Below are 17,292 nucleotides of genomic sequence, written 5' to 3' on the forward strand. Positions count from 1 at the left end.
GAATTCATTCTATATCGTCGCGCGGTCTTGTTCAGTACGCTGAAACGCAATCTATTTGAACAGTTGTCTGCTTGTAACGAGTACATATACGCATTGTTATTGTTCTCTTCGCGAGTGTATAGTTTTACTTGTAAACTAACTCGGTACTTTTTTCTTTCATCCTGCATCCAAGAGGAGGAATGCCAAGTGACTGTCGCGATTGTCTGGGAATTCGTTTTCGAATTAGTACCCTACACCAGACCTGGAAGTGGCTGCATCAGACCATCGCCCTCCACGAGTACCTCATCGCCCTCTCAGCGTCCGCTGCCGATGCTCCTTGTGCTCAACACTAGAGTGTTCCACCAGAATCTTTGAACACAAATTTTAGTGATATATTTAGAACTGTTACTACCAAATTAAGGTAAATCTACGCTTATAAACTGTTTTTATCTTTTCATACAAAAAAGTGTCTATTTGTGAACTGTTTAAACTAAAATTTATCAAGCACTAAAATGGCCCAAGCAATGATGAAAAAGATGGCCGGCAGCGCATGTGTGGTGATCGGCATCACCCGCAGGATTAGCTCCCGCAGCCTAGTGACCGCCAACAAGACCCTGGCTGCTAAGACGGAAAGGGAGCTTCCCGCTGAGAGGGAGGTCACAAAGTCTGTATTCATGTCGCAGTCTACTGATATCTACACTAACCTGGCTTTAGAAGACTGGATGTATCGCAACATGGACTTCTCCAAGCACCATGTCATGATGGTGTGGAGGAATGAGCCCTGTGTTGTGGTAGGAAGACACCAGAATCCTTGGCTCGAAGCTAATGTACCCCTGCTGGCTGACAAAGAGATAGCCCTGGCTCGCCGCAACAGCGGTGGTGGTACTGTCTACCATGACCGTGGCAACTTGAATGTCACATTCTTCACTCCTCGTGAGAGATATGACAGAAAGTACAACTTAGAGCTTATTAAGAGAGCTCTCTTCAGAGGCTTCGGAGTCAATGCTATCATCAACGAGCGCCAAGACATCATTGTCAGAGATAAATACAAAGTATCCTTTTCAAATGAAAACCACTTTCTGCCTGTTCAAGGTGTACGTTTTAATCTGTGTCACAAACCGTTAGGTTATTGTTGAATAACATGACTATTAATCATGAAAAACAAAATCATTTACTAGAATACATTGACACAGCTGTATGCTTTGTATCCAACTTTAGCGCGGAATTATTAATGTGTAATTTTCTTCTGTTATTGTTACAAGTTAATATCAATATAATTATAACTTATTTTATTTCAATGATAGTTTGAGATTTCTGAAGTAATTTTGAAAACCCAGTTTGGCTGACAATAACCAATTAAAATGAATATAATTGTAACAAAAATACCCCATTTAAGTCCATAATCTTCAATCAGTAGTGAGCTATATCTTCAAAACTATACACTTGCTACTGACATTCAACTACTGATCAATATATTAATGGCAATGTACACAAATATTTCCTTAATAGTAACCTAGGTGTCTGGAACTGCTGCCAAGCTTGGCCGCCTCTCAGCGTACCACCACTGCACTCTCCTAGTGGACGCCAACAAATCTGATCTCAGCAAAGCTCTGGCCAAGCGCGAGGTGAGTCAAAGTCCACATGACTGGACCTTTATTTACTTCACCTTTAGTATTGAACTACTTAAATACAATAGAACTTTGTCCTTGTGATTTTAATTGTAGCCCCTAACAAACACTTTTTGAATAAAGCTTAACAGTTACTATGCACTCCACATGCAATTGAAATCGACTTTCACTGAATATTAACATTGAATAGAATTGACTCTTAACCCCTTTTTGGTTTCCGAATGAATGAATTGGGAAAATCAACTCTATGAGCAAAGCATTTAATGCATCTATTGAATATGTAGTGCCTCTTAATTCTTATAAGTAGCTAATAAATTTGGTGTTGCTACTGTTTTTGATTCAATATAAATACACAGGATAAGAAACGATCTGATACTATTCTGTACTCATATTTACATAGAGGCACCAAATTTTCTAGCAACTCATATCCTCCTAAGGCCCAAGGTCCTTCCTATAGTAATAATTAAGTTGGTCATTCAGACCCAGCTTCTTTAACGACTGTATAGTCATAGCGTACCACGGTCCTACCAGTAGGACTTATTATAAAAGCCATAATTTTGATTTAAAATTTCGTGCCAATCTAAACTGACGTATACGATTTTCTAGAGGGGTATTTTGAGTTTGAATGTGAACACACTCATAAGCTTGAAAAATAAAAACAAAGTGTCAAACTGACAAGTTACAGACGGCGACATGGGTATTCCGTGAAGGAGAGGTTAGTAAATCCAATTTTATTCATGTAATCTTGAGTAATTTTTTACTAATTTTTAAATTATCTTCTTTTTTATTAGTTATTTTACGGAGTTAAGTAATAATTTCTTTGATTTTGCTTATATTTTACGAAATACGGGATGTAAACATATTAAGTCCTATGAGTAGTACTTCGGGTTTATACAAATACATAATTTAATAATAAAGTTTGTGATGGTTGCAAAAACTGACACATATTGCTTTTATTGTTGTAGGATTAAATGACAGAGAAACATAATTCGCTCTTAGGGAATCAGAAATAGAAACTGAAGATGAAGAAACAGACTTTTGCGACATAAAACTCATAGAAACAAATTTTGTACAAACAAGATCCCGGTATGATTCCTCTAGTTCCTATGTCGATATTTCTCTGTCAGAACTTATTTCAAAGCCTAACCACGGCAGAACCCGATATTTTGCCGTGCAGCTTCTGGACGTCGTCGAGGAGCGCCTACAAGAGGACGATCTCAGGCTCGCAGTGGAGTAACGTTCGTCCAAGAAGAGCGTAAAATCTTAATTTTTGGGTCTAGTAAACCACTAAAGACTGATTAAAAGTGATTAGTGCATTATATTATTTAAATAAGACTATTATTTTATTGTATTCATTCAATAAAACTAAAAAAGAAACAAATCTTTCAGTGATTTTTTTTATTTTCTTAATATAAATTACGTTTTTTTATAAGCCCATGGTCCTTCCTGTACGACTTTTTTAATTAAAATCAAATTATCCGAAAAGGCATCATAAACTGATAATAAATATGCCCCAAAGCTGTTGGTGGCATACAAGTACAATAACATTTAAAAAAAAACCGGCCAAGAGCGTGTCGGGCCACGCTCAGGGTAGGGTTCCGTAGTTTTCCGTATTTTTCTCAAAAACTACTGAACCTATCAAGTTCAAAACAATTTTTCTAGAGTCTTTATAAAGTTCTACTTTTGTGATTTTTTTCATATTTTTTAATCATATGGTTCAAAAGTTAGAGGGGGGGGACGCACTTTTTTTTCCTTTAGGAGCAATTATTTCCGAAAATATTAATATTATCAAAAAACGATTTTAATAAACCCTTATTAATTTTTAAATACCTATCCAACAATATATCACACGTTGGGGTTGGAATGAAAAAAAAAATCAGCCCCCACTTTACATGTAGGGGGGGTACCCTAATAAAACATTTTTTTCCATTTTTTATTTTTGCACTTTGTTGGCGTGATTGATACACATATTGGTACCAAATTTCAGCTTTCTAGTGCTAACGGTTACTGAGATTATCCGCGGACGGACGGACGGACGGACAGACAGACATGGCGAAACTATAAGGGTTCCTAGTTGACTACGGAACCCTAAAAATGTGTTCCTAATGTTTGGGCCTGAACGAGTATAAAACAATAGTACTACTGGTAGTACCGTGGTTCGCAATGACTAGGGGCCGAATTTCGCCTTGGGCCTTAGGAGGATATAAGAACCTCTGTAGTTATAGTCCATTTCAAATACGAAGGCCCGATGGCACTTGAGACGGTCAATTAGCGTTAACAATAGGATTAGTGATAACAAAAGATACCTGATTGCACCGACAAAAAGATTGCACTGACGCGTGCCAATTTGAAGTGGGCCTAATTAGATAACAAAAGGCAAACATTATGAGCCCTATTGTTAAGTTTCGAGTGCCATCGGGCCTTCGTATTTGAAATGGACTATACGTTAGAGCGACATGTTACTATGTGGAGAACATGTGGTATTGTTTTTCTTTGGCGCGCGTTGCAGAGTTTTTACATATTCAGTAATGTCACAATGTCAGCTTGCGCATGCGCATAGGCATGATTCATGTGCGACTGTATAAAGGAATGTAAATGGGTTTCAATTGTTTGTTCTGTGCAATATTAGTACTTTTCAATAGTATATACTCTTAATAATGACTAATTTAGTTTTGAGAATGGATTTTCTTTTAACATTTCTGTAGTCAGCTCATATGTTTGTAAACTTGACTACAGATGTAGTGCTAAAAGAATTTCCTTCGTATTTTTACAGAAACATACGAACTTGTCATGCTATTTCAGTCAGTCTCAGTACAAGATGTAGGTACTGACACTGTCTGAACTAGCATGACAAATACGAACGTTTCCGGAAAAATACTAAGGAAAGCCTTTTCGCACTATATCTGTATGCTCATTTCATTTCTTTTTTATGTACCAATTACTGTAAAGTCGTGATTATCTGGAACTGGCATACAAAATCATGAAATAAAGTGATATCTTGTTACTTTTGATAGATATGAATATTTGATATGATAAAGATAAAATATATATTATTTGATTATGTTACCTGCTCCAGATAATAATGGCATTAATGGCACATTGAATGTTATTTCTGTATCTCCTAATTAAATATGCATTGCCCCACGTAAAGTTCCAGCTCTTGTTTTAGACTTTGATGCTTCTCTAATGTCCGTACTAGAATGTATGCTAAAAACAGCTTCTTAGACTAACAATGCCGTAGCATTAGTTCATGCACGTATCTTTCTTTACCTAACCTAATACACCATTAATTTTCTCGACTAACCTCCTCCCCCCAAATACATAGTCTAAGGGCATATAATTCTATTTAGCATGGCATACAGACGAACGCGACCGCGTCCGTGCCCTCTCCCGTGGCCAACCTGTCGGAGGTGAACAACCGGGTGACGGTGGACGCGCTCCAGACGGCCCTGGGGTACGAGTACATGCGGACCCCGGCGGTGACCCTCGGCGATGGCGGCCAGAACCTGATCGAGCAGCAGCGCGGCTTCCAGTTCGTTAATCCTTCGGAGGACTGGTTCCCTGGTGAGTTGATGTTCATACTTCATATTTAGGTATATCGTTTTTAAACAAGCCTATGAAATGTTCCACTAGCCGTGGGACATATACCATTCCAATTCCATTTCCATTCCAATCTTTTCGATTAACTACAGCATCTGCCCTGTAGCTGACAAATGCGCCCGCGCGGTCGGTCTAAGAGAACATTTCTCCGGCTGACAATGACCATTTTGCGCTGTGGCACTGGCACACAGTTTGTGGCCAGTTTAGTCCACCTCTGTGGGTGCATAAGTCACACTTACATGGCCTGCCCAATTCTAAATTAGTTTTGTGGCAAATACTTTGGAATAATACATAAAGATATGTCGCTATTAATATGTTTACTATTTACGCTACTATAATGTTTTGACATGACTACCCAGAAAAGTTTGATAGTATTTTTGCAATGATAACTAACATAATACATATATTACTGTAAATAACTTGAACGAATGTTCAGAAACGTGACCGTCACAAGTCTTCCTATCTGGACCTTGATACCCGAGGGTCGCGACCCACACTTGAGAAACACTTGTTTAAATTCATTTGTAGCCGCATAGTAACCGAACAAAAGTTCTCCCTGAATTTATTTACTTAGTCCTTATTTATTATACATGCAAATAATATTTACTTGACCTAAGGATTTATTATCGTTCACGCGGAAGTCTTTTCTATTAATTATTTAAACTAAGTCATTTGACCCACATAGTGAAACCACATATGTACAAGTAAATTACGTTACGTTTAATTAGTTTTTTTGTCGTTAATAAAGGGCGATTGCATAATACCTACATCCTATTGCGTCACAGAAGACCGTAAATTATAATCTTGTTAATAGGCAATGAGGCTTATTTTTACTTTGATAAGAAACTATTTGTGAATTTTTGCTTCCTAAGACAATATTTCTAGCACGATATGACATCCCTTATTGACCTTAATTATTGACTTGGTTTGATATTTATTGCATTCATGCAGCAGTTGAATTCCGTGTCGGTATTGCAAAACTGACTGCACCATTGTTATTTATATTTATGATACCACATGTAGACTGCTCAAGTAAACAACGTTATCACAAAATAATACTTAATTAGTGCCAGTAAATACATTTATCTCTTGAATAATAACTCCAATATTTAAAATTGTGATAAGCGAATTAAATACAAGCTTACAAAGATATGATTTTTTTTGTGCTACTTTTCGTTGCCTGAGATAACAAGAAAAATAATACATACCTACTTAATCTTTTGAATGTCTCGTCGAATAGTTAATCTTTTCCTCAAAAAATGGCATAACAGCACAAAAGGTAGACTATTTACTTTTGTTTCTAGTAGTTAGCAGTGGCGTGGCATTAAGATTTCAAAAATACGCTACTGTTGTAGGACTTGTAGGTGACTGTAGAGTATTGAGCTGAAAATGTTAATGCTTGTGACAGGAACGCCGCGCCACTGGTAGTTAGGTATTGCTTTGTTTATCAGGAAGGAAATAATGTTGTTGCGTTGTTACAGGCCTCTCGGAGATCAGGAACGAGCTCCAAAGCTGGGACTGGTGCTTCGGACGAACACCCGTCTTCACCGTGAGCCGCACATTCCCCGTACCTGAAGAACTGCTCGCACCATCCAAAGTGTACTCCGCGACGCAGGAGCTCTCCATCAACATGAAAGTAGAGAAAGGGCTCATCAGTGACGTGACCTTAAACATCGCGCCGGGACTCATAGAGTCCGGGTTCCACGGTGAAGCCTCGGTGATCACTCATCTCATCGGAAAACGGTTCACGAGCGAAGCCCTGACGGCGCTCCAAGATGCGATGCTCACTCGCAGGGACTCGGGCGCCAAACTCGACGACCGGGAACAGTTCGTGGCCAAGTGCTTTGACCAGGTCGTCAATACCGTCTAATGTATTAACGCGATCGTAGCGGTTTACTGGACATTCTCACGAGGAAAAGTACAGTAGGAGTTAAAAAGCGGAATAACTAGTTTCATTCGCTTTGTAACTTAAATTTGCAATCCTTCGTCATAATGATCTAACATGTAATCTTATACGATTTTGTATTAGTATAGACAGTGTGTATCATTGTAAGTATAATAGTAAATGTACAAATAATGTAGATAATATAACTTGGTCTCGTTGTATAACTTTATTTAGAGATAAAAATGTGCCTTAAATTGTCGTATCGATCAACCTCTTTCTTATTTGGCTACATATTCTTCTAATTTCTATCCTTCTTTTGCCTTTGTACAGAATTTTATGTTGTACTAATTTCTTTCTGCTTGTTATGTGTTGTTATAGTTTAGTCTAATGTTTATCGCGAGACGCACTTAGCGCCGCAACAAGAATGCATCATATCATTTGTTTTAATTTAATTATTATTTCGTAGCTGAATTAATCCAAGTATTCCTACTTATTGATACATTTAACGTTACTTAGCATATGTTTAGTAATGTGTATTTCACACTTGCTTACACAATGCGGGTGTGGAGTGCTTATAACATTGTTTTCATTATTTTAACGTATGTTAACACATGTCTTACCTATAGTCTGAAAGCCATTTCATTACCGTCTTATCTTTGCCGAAAGATCTGCCCTAAACAGGGACTTTTTTGTATGAAATGGAAATATTTTTAGCTATTTTTAATTTAGTTTTAATGCTATGTATCTCAGGATTATAGAAAAAATATATTACATGACATTATGTATTTGTTTTCTTTATCACCTCGAAGCGAAGGCCGGAATGTTTATCTCGGTGGCAGGTTAAAGGTTGTCGCTACAATAAGTCATTGATTACGTTTAGAATAGGCGTAATAAGGAGCTTTTAGAGTCGGTATGGCCGCAGGCTGTGCGCATTAAGTGAGTATGGATGGATTAGTGGAAGCGTTTGTCCTCGCACAATGAAAACTGGCTTGGAAGCTCCTCTCGCTCGGAGGTGGTTGCGCCCGCGCCAGTCCGTGCTCGCACTCGGCCGCACGCGCGCGCTCGAGCGCCATATTGAATTGTGACGTGTTGTCATGACAACCACGTAAACAGATCTTTGCCGCGTGTTTTTGAACTGCTTGAAGCTTAGTGCTGTGATTTAATATTTGAATGCGATCGGATAGATCTTTTTACATTTTGAAGTGAGTGGGTATAATCTAATTTGTATTATTTTTAGTCTCTGTATAATACTAACTTTTTATCCTAACTTTGTGTTATAAAGCGTATAATATCTATAACCTGAAAGCAATAGCTAAGACAGGTCTACGGGGTGGGAAGTGAGAAGACCGCACTAAATAGGCGAAAACAGTAAGCCTAAAATAAAATAGTTTATCGTCGATTCTTGTGACTAGACTGTAATTATCATTTATTTGCTAGGGGCTTTTAGCTTCTATACCTATATAACTATAAAATTAATCTGCGTTTTGTCTCTTCACATCATCATAACATTAAATTCAAATAACACGTCGATAGAGTCATATTTGAGTAGGTAACCTAAGTATTTATAACGTATTTCAAAACAAATTCTTAAAGATGGGTGCGGGAACATACTACTCGTATCTGGCTAAGGTTTAATGTACTTAGGCATTATACCTAATTATGCAATACTCGCTTATTATGACTGAATAGCGTGTTCAGCACTTAAAGACAATAAAATTGGTAATACAGTATTAAGTAATAACACATCCCTCCGTTTGTATACTGGAAGCGTCAAATTAAAAACAAATACTTACTACTTGTTCCTATTGCCTTTAAACACGCTATCTGTAGGAAGCATCTTGATCTTGGTTAGTAGGTGTAGATGTATGTATCAGCAGCGGCTGGTCCATACAAGCCGATTCCCACCGGCTTGCCTAAAATCGATTACTAGTAAAGTATAAGGTTAAGGTAGGTTTCTTTTTGCTCAGTGTTGCTAGCAGAAATTTTCACCAGCCGCCACTGGTATGTATAATATGTAGGTATTTAGTTAACTACATTATACACAACTAGCTTTTGCCCGCGGTTTCGCTCGCGTTAGAAAGCGACAAAAAGTAGCCTATACAGAGTGGGGCCTGTAACAAAGGCGAAGAATTGAACTGTAGGCTATTCTCCTTATACTGATCAACAATTGTTCAGTGACTTTAAAAAATTATGAAGTCTTTAAATTTTTAATTTTTTATACAAAATAAATATTAGCTTCAATGTACGCCATTATTGTTGTCATAGACGTTGTCTGTCACACTTTAGACTTAACAGAATTCGCAATACATTACCTCTTAGAAAAAACTTTCAAGGGTGATAAAAATCAAAATACAAGTTATTTTTAAAAGTCGCCGAACAAATGTTGATCAGTATAAGGAGAATAGCCTAGAGTTCAATTCTTCGCCTTTGTTACAGGCCCCACTCTGTATTGTCACTCTCCATCCCTTCAACTATCTCCACTTAAAAAATTACATCAATTCGTCGCTCCGTTTTGCCGTGAAAGACGGACTAACAAACAGACACACACACTTTCCCATTTATAATATTAGTATGGATTTGAGCAGTAGTTAAGGGGATTTAGGGATCAATAAGACAAGGGGAATATACTTTGTACTGTCAATACTGTCATCATTTTGACTTTATCATATTTAAATAGGTTCTCATTTCGTTAATTTTGAGCAGTCCGCGAGCAGCAGGTGAACAAAATTAATAATAATTGGATTATATTTGCCTCCTGATAGGTAGGTACATAAATGTAAGATTAGCAAATCTCTAACAAAATTAAATGCATCTCTTAATTATGGATGCCACTGGCCCGGGAGAGCCAGTAGGTATGTCCGACTCCTAATACGGACTAAACCCCTTGGGGTGTTCCGACGCTCGCTTTTTGCGCAGGGTTTCGAGCACTCGGTTGTATTGTAGGCCTTAGGCCTTCGATTTTTTCCTCTGAGGGCCTTCGATACCCCGCCAGCGTTGCCTTTGCGGGCCCGTCGTTTCAGACTATTGTGTTAGCCTACTCCGCTGAAGGCACCTCGGAACACTGGAGGGCCTTCCAGCTCGGAACCTTTTCAAGCGAGTGATGGGACTCCCGACCCACCACCCGCAGTTTCCCCTTAAGGCGGCAGCATTCTGCCTGCGTAGGCTCTTCGCCGCCTGCCCAGCTTTCTGCGGCGCTGAGTAGCCTATCGCAACCTGCAACTTCAGAAGTGTTACATGCGCTTAGTCGATCTTGTCAACTAACCTCACCATCATTTTATATTTAAAAGAGTAGAAATGGAAAGCGTTTTAATAAATTTAAAATTAGCCGTAGCTTGTGGGAGGGTATGGTATTACCTGAAGCATGATGAGCTTTGGTTGGACCAACTCCGCACAAGCGTCACCGTAGAGCTGCTGGAAGTGCTGGACAACGCCAGGAGTCAAGGCACATTTGTGATCGATGCGGCAAGAAATGCCGATCCGCCATTGGGTTTTACATCCATCACAACCGATTTAGGCTGTAGACTGCCTCCTCAGTATACCTATTTCTTTACTTAGTCGCTGCAACTATCATCTGGAAAGATGCTGTGGCCAATGATGATGATAATGAGTCGAATTAACCTGTAATACTAGCCTATTGAAAGCGCGAGTGTGGCAATGCTAAGACTTGTATGAAAGCTAATCCCGTAAAAAGCGTTGTCACCAGATAGTGTCCATTACTACGTTTCTATACCTGTTGCAAGTTGTTTCGACATTATTAGAAATTATAGACCATCCTCTCACTGGCCAGTCCTTTCGAACATTGCGTAATCGCTTCCTATAGCTTATTGTGTTTGGAAAATGTAAAGGATATTTCCATTATAAGGTATTTATACCTTAATGCTTATTTATATCCTTATGTTTAATTATAAACATATATATTTTTCCTTTTTATTGTGGTTGCGATCACTGTTGATTTTTCGCACAATGGCGCACAAAAATGTGCACTATGGATAGGTACCCAACAACGATTTGTCTTTTATAATTACAAGGAGCGATTATTAGCGAGTTGCTGCATTTGATCAGGAAGACCTATAGTCACTTAATTTACATCGCATATCAGTTAAAGGATATGAATTAAATGGTCGAAACGGAGGCTCTACACTACAAATGTCCATCCCGTGTTGAAAGACGGCAGTAAATGTACTGAGAGCACAACTTTTGCTTCGACATAATAATCTTTGCCGTAACTCATTCAGTTCAAACATATTTACAAAAAAAAAATTGTGTGTGTAGGTTTAAGAATTGTTTGAATTTAAGAAAGCACGAGAGTGGGAGTGAAGAAGTAACAGTATACCATTGTGTTTAAATTCAAGGCATTGACAGAACTGTACTATATTGCTCTGGTTTAACTTTGACTTTGGTCCTTCGAGACGGACAGGGTCGCTTGCCTGCTCTTTCTGTTCCGCCCGACGTAGAAATCGCACGCACATCCGTCGGAACGGCGCCGGCGCTTGCGAAATGAAACAATTGCATATTATGAGACTTTCCATGGCTAAAGGCTCCTCCATTACATACACAAACTCGGGCCTGTATTCCCAAAAGGGTAAGCTCAACTTCCAGTAAGTACGAAACGAAATCGTGATATTGCAGTGACAATATCACAATTTCATCGCGCTTATTCAACAATTTAGCCCTTATTACACAGTCGACTTTTACGACACCCGCGGGAGGAAAGGGGGCGGTGAAATTCTTAACCCTTTTTTAAAATAAGGTCCTTTATAATCTTTATATCGGAAATTTAAATAAAAGTTCTGATAAAAAGATCCTAATTGAACATGTTGCATAAGGACCCTCAGACTTGGAACGTCACATCCTCGTATTAATAATATCTTGTAAACCTTAATTCAATTAACCGTTTTGAGCACGCCTTTTGTTATTATCAGCACGAGGTTACGCCTCCGTTTAATGACTGTAATAGGTAAATAAAGTAATAATATTCGTATTTTATGTGTGTCCTGATTTCCCTAAAAGGGAAGGATCTCTTGCATTATTTTTACGGTCGCCAAACGATATTCTTTCAATATGCAGGTACCCTTTATGCTCGATTCGAACATTAAACCAACGTCAGATTAGCTCTAGAAACAAGATGGTTCGGATTTGAAAGCGTCAAAACTTAATATACATACTTCAAACAAAAATGTCACTATATTATATCCAATTGATATCGTATTTAGAGCTTAGGTATACTTAAATTGGGCCGTTTGTGAAATGCAGCGAATCTAATCACAAATTACATTTTCAGATTAATAAGTGTTTGCGATTACGTACTATAAGCAATTCGTTTTTTGCTCTCCCGTCTACCGCAGTGTTAGATTGCACCCAAAGATGTTTCAGGAGAATTGCACAATGATTTCAGTAATCGTCCCAATATCTGCCGCATAACAATGTCTCTGCAGTGTTGTCAGTACGAATATCATGTTCAGTAACCGCGAACTTGACGAGCGGATTAGGCCACTGCCACAGCAATGTTTGGACAGTACGTTAATTCTACGCACTTTACAGTTTATGTACACGTGTATACGTTGACTTGCGTGATTTTTATACTGTAATTCATAAACTTAACTATTTTTTTCATTTAACTATTTATTACTTGGGTTGTATTTGTGTCTTTTATTGACGTTTTAACCGACTTCAAAAAAAGGAGGAGGTTCTCAATTCGACTGAATGTTTTTCTTTTCTTTTTTGTATGTATGTATGTTATTCGATATCTCCGAGAATCATGGGCCGATTTAAAATTTTTTTTTAATTGCAATTAATTTAAACGGTACGGTTTAAGTAATTAATTGAATTAATTTATCAGGTTTACCTATCACAAAATTACAAGTTTGCCTTATTGTCAGTTACGATTATTACCAATGGATGTTCCATAATGTTTAATATTTTTTAAAACAGTGGTAAATTGCACGCAAAAATAAAGTTAATTCCTCTTGAAAAAAATCGACAAACTCTTCAGGTTTAATGCATGTTGTATAATCCAAATCAAAAACTCTAGTAGAAAAGTTTATAAGTTTATTTTATAAAACTCCAGCTCCAATTACAGCGTAATGAAGTGACACAGATGGGTGTCCACAATTAGCAAATTTCGGTTTATATAAAACCAAAGTACTGGTAACAAACCTACACCGCGACACTGCTCTGGTCAGTGTGTCCGTCTTCATTGCACAATGACTGTAACATCACGTGACGTAACGCCGCAATGAGGCTGCGCATACGTCCCAAGATAAATCGATAGATATCGGACATTGTAATCATTGTATTGTATTATCCACGGTAGTATTCGGTATGGGAGCTGTCGGTTGTTTACAATACTTTTGCCTACACTTTACCACACTGTACTTAAGTGTAGGAGGCATACATACATATTTTGATATCGTGATTTTCGTTAAAAATACAGTCATGATAGTTGCATAGTATGCATCATAAATATCATAATCATAGCTTTGTGGGTGTCACTAATGATTCTATTTACAAGTAGGGTTTCAGTCCTGGGTTAACCCGCATAAATAAGTACCGTTACTAAACGGTACTTATTTATGCGTTGCAAACTCAACTGAAGCTCAACAAACTTTTATGTGCGACTTACATGGCAAGAAGTGCGCGCAGCGATAGGCTTGTTTAGCTACAAGCGGAAATAACCGAAATATGTACGTTGATCGGCTCAACCACTCCTGTTACAGTCTTGCAAAAATTATTCGTCAAGGGTAGTTCAGTGGCCAATGATTCATTGACGTTAAACGACGCGGCCAGATAGACCCTAATGATAGCTCATTCTATTTCCTCGTGGCTCACATAGGTCGCTAGTGTCGCTACGCTCAGTGAGCGTTGTGAATTGGTCTGACGAGGTAATGAAGGGTGTCCGATTCTTGCATGAACCCGATTGTTAGACAGCGTGGCGATCGTGTCATAATGACGGGTTGTTAATGAGATCTCACCTATGTGCGATACAGATGAATAATGCATGAGGTTAAGCATGTATGCCTTAGGTTAAAGGGACAGAGAAAGTGTAAGGTGGATGTACCAGTGCTCGATAGGTTAAGGGAAAATATTTATGTGTTTCGTGATATTACGATAATTTACCCATCTATACAAAACATATCCATCTTTTTTGGGAGATGTGACCTTTAACTTTGTTAAATGCAATTAGTTTTATACAGTGATAATATAAAAAAATCTCAAAATTAAATAAAACGTAAGTCAATACGCTTGTCCGAATAACTGACAGGTGCTTTTGCTGGCAATCCTAATAGATGACATCTAAGTATGATTCAGGAAAAACAGTAAAAAACAAGTGTTTTGGGTTACAATTTACTACAAAATTAAATAATTTAATAAAAAAAAAACGTATTCTGTTGATAACATTTACTTTTTACGTGTTACATTTATGTAATAAAATAGAATAAGTCGGCTCCGCATTTTGAGCAAAATAAATTATGTAATGAACTAAAATAGGAATTCTTCCAAAATAAAAATTGTATTCCACAGGTTCTGCAATACTTTGCCGGCTCCACTTCTTCGTCGTTTAAATCCACCTCTGTATCTGGAAGCATCACGAAGAACAGATCCAGGAAAATGTGTACAGTTTTGTGAAAAATGACATGTCAAGCACTACCCAAAGAAATTATACAGATTTCACTACATTTAACGGGAAAACATATCAATAAAACCGTAAAAGATATACAAAAAACTATCTATGTGCATGTAATTTGTTTTTTTCAGTAAAGTTAATGTGACTTACAGAAAAATATGCTGATAATATGAAACTGTAAACGATTCGTTTTGGCTACTTTAATCGTGATATCCTGAAAAAACGGCTCGACAAACATTGGGACTTGGAAAATAACGTAACAGTCCCAATAAATGCCAGCCGTGTCGAGTTTTAGACTTGCGACGGTTTTCAGTCCTAATAAATGACACGCTTGTTTATCACAGTAACAATGAACGAAATCGACATTTAATTACTTAAATATCTTCCCGTACATTCTAGCACCAACACAATTATAGAATATGTTCACAACTTACCGTGAAAGTATTTTAAATAAGTCAGCAAATACGAGCAAAGCTTAACCAAATCGCTAACAAAATTGAGAGATTGATTGCTCATGACAATGTCATCACATATATTATTCATTAATTGTAAAAAGTTTCTATATTTTATAATATGGCGTATGAAATGTGAAGGCTACAAACATTTCTCATCTAATAAATCTAATTGCGATGAATGTAACGGTAATCTTATCTTATTAATCGCTATTTAAACCATGGGTGACGAGTACTAGTACCGCGTCGAGCACTAGTACATCCACCTTATCTAAGCTCATAATTACTTGCGCACGGCTATTGTATGCTGTGGACTGTAAAAGAACGTCAATTAATTACCTAAATATTGAAGGAAGTAACGTATTTACAATTTAATCGTTAATTATAATACTGCACGGATTATGCTTCTTTTGGGGCGGCTTCTCTACTATCTTAGTCCCTGTTGTCGCTAAGGTTCCAACTACGAACACACGTAAATTCAATAAAACAACGCGGAATGTCACATACATTCAAGTAGAGAGAAACATGAAATGGGTTTGGCTCGTTTTGAGCAATGAAGTGTATTTTACTACTATAGGTGCCTATATCACAGAACTATGACAGCCTAGTACATAATTAGGCATACTTATACTTATATTCCCTTTGCAGCCATGAGTCTGACATTACAATACTGCATTTCCAAACACGATAATTTATAGGAATTTCATAACATACCTACTCGCCTCGCGTCCTATGATATTTCATAATTAGGTACTTTCACTGACTATCGTAGGTGAGGTATCATACCGAATGGAATGTAAGGCAAGCGAAGGAAGCTTCAGGAAATGCTTGAAATATGCTAATTCGGGGTCGGTCGCGAGCGCGCGCGCTGTCAACACCGTACAGTTAGTACTCCCGATTGGAACGATGTAAAATAATATTATTTAGCATCGAATCAAGTTCAAAGTTACACCAAATTATAGCGGACAAATCCAGTAAAGACATAGTGTAATCAGTTCTAGCATTAGTGTAGTGAGTGCGTGACAATAACAGTGTGAAGTCAAGACGAAACATTAAGTTAAATATTCTCCTTGACCGCTTCGTTATCAGCCGGCGCGCGTTCAAGGACGCCCGGCTCAGCGGTCATTTACCCTGTGCAACAGCTGACGGACAAAGCAGTGTTTGTGTCTAGCGGTCATTCCGCAATCTTTCTAATACAAATTACCTTACAACAAAATGAATTGCGCAGCTTGTAGGAGCCCGGTTATCGCCGAGGAACAGTTATTATGTGTGGGTTGCAAAAGTGCCTACCACTACGAGTGCCTCGGAATTCCGATGGAATACTATAGTCAAATGGCAAATACTGTTAAAAGCAATTGGCTCTGCGCGTCATGTAATAACGTCACTCGACGTCAGAAGGGGGACAGTACGCCAGTGCGAAGACACTATGAGCACTCGCCGCAAGCTGACGCTGAAATGTCTATATGCAACGACTCACGGTATGATTGCAGCACCACTGAACCCTGCGAGATGGAGCATAACCTAAACTTCACCTGTAATAATATTACCACCGAGTTTAGTATGGACTCGCTGGCCAGCTTATTAGACTCTAAACTAGCGGGCCTGAGACGTGATCTGGCCTCGATAGATACTAAATTGGACACCACCAAGCAGGAGCTGTTTTTGGAAATGAAAAACGAGTTCACGCAGGCCATCGATCATATGAAGGCAGAATTTACGGCAACAACAGACCATCTCAGCGATCGAATAACAAGTTTTCAGTCGGAGCTCTCCACAGTACATCAAAAAATTAAAAGTTTAGAAATGGAAAATCAGCGCCTGAATAACGAACTGTTATCAGTCAAAAACAGTCAGAGCACGTCGTGCAATATCGCAGAGTTACAAGGCGTTATCGACCAAATGAACACCGAACTAAACGAGAAAGACCAAGCGCAACTGCTGAATGACGTCGAAATAACGGGCGTTCCTGAGTATCAAGGCGAGTCGGCGCTGCATATTGTTCAGGCGCTTGCGCAAAAAACTGGAATTACACTGGACATGCGTGACGTCGTCAGTGCGGAGCGGGTCGGCCCAATAAGAAGCTACAGCAATAGTGTGGGAATAGCATTAACTCGCGGCGCGACG

General features: G+C 38.3%; 3 protein-coding genes and 1 long non-coding RNA gene across 6 annotated transcripts in view; all 4 read left to right on the forward strand.

Annotated features, from left to right (window-relative positions):
• The first annotated feature begins 18 nt into the window (after positions 1–18).
• LOC125225686 lies at positions 19–483 on the forward strand. Its single transcript, XM_048129511.1, has one exon. The coding sequence runs from the start codon at positions 180–182 to the stop codon at positions 330–332; it is 153 nt and encodes a 50-aa protein (XP_047985468.1). The 5' UTR covers positions 19–179; the 3' UTR covers positions 333–483.
• On the forward strand, positions 483–7,873 carry LOC125225683 (lipoyltransferase 1, mitochondrial). 2 transcript variants are annotated; one of them, XM_048129506.1, is made up of 4 exons: positions 483–1,031; positions 1,497–1,604; positions 4,958–5,171; positions 6,689–7,873. In XM_048129506.1, exons 1-4 carry the CDS (start codon positions 492–494, stop codon positions 7,075–7,077), a joined length of 1,251 nt encoding a protein of 416 aa, XP_047985463.1. In that variant the 5' UTR covers positions 483–491; the 3' UTR covers positions 7,078–7,873. The 2 variants fall into 2 exon arrangements, with proteins under 2 accessions (XP_047985463.1, XP_047985464.1); XM_048129507.1 differs by having other exon boundaries at positions 4,970–5,171.
• On the forward strand, positions 1,611–2,990 carry LOC125225687. The gene is made up of 2 exons (XR_007177004.1): positions 1,611–2,322; positions 2,573–2,990. It is a non-coding gene; the product is annotated as an uncharacterized LOC125225687 (long non-coding RNA).
• Positions 7,874–8,103: 230 nt separating the features above from the next.
• Positions 8,104–17,292, forward strand: part of LOC125225034 — a 128,173-nt gene continuing 118,984 nt past the window's right edge. For both annotated transcript variants that reach the window (XM_048128518.1, XM_048128519.1), the window contains exon 1: positions 8,104–8,294. In XM_048128518.1, coding sequence (XP_047984475.1) covers positions 8,263–8,294 — 32 coding nt within the window. In that variant the 5' untranslated portion in view covers positions 8,104–8,262. The remainder of the gene's footprint in view (positions 8,295–17,292) is intronic.

Source organism: Leguminivora glycinivorella, chromosome 4, assembly GCF_023078275.1.
Source record: "Leguminivora glycinivorella isolate SPB_JAAS2020 chromosome 4, LegGlyc_1.1, whole genome shotgun sequence".
Classification (NCBI taxonomy): domain Eukaryota; kingdom Metazoa; phylum Arthropoda; class Insecta; order Lepidoptera; family Tortricidae; genus Leguminivora; species Leguminivora glycinivorella.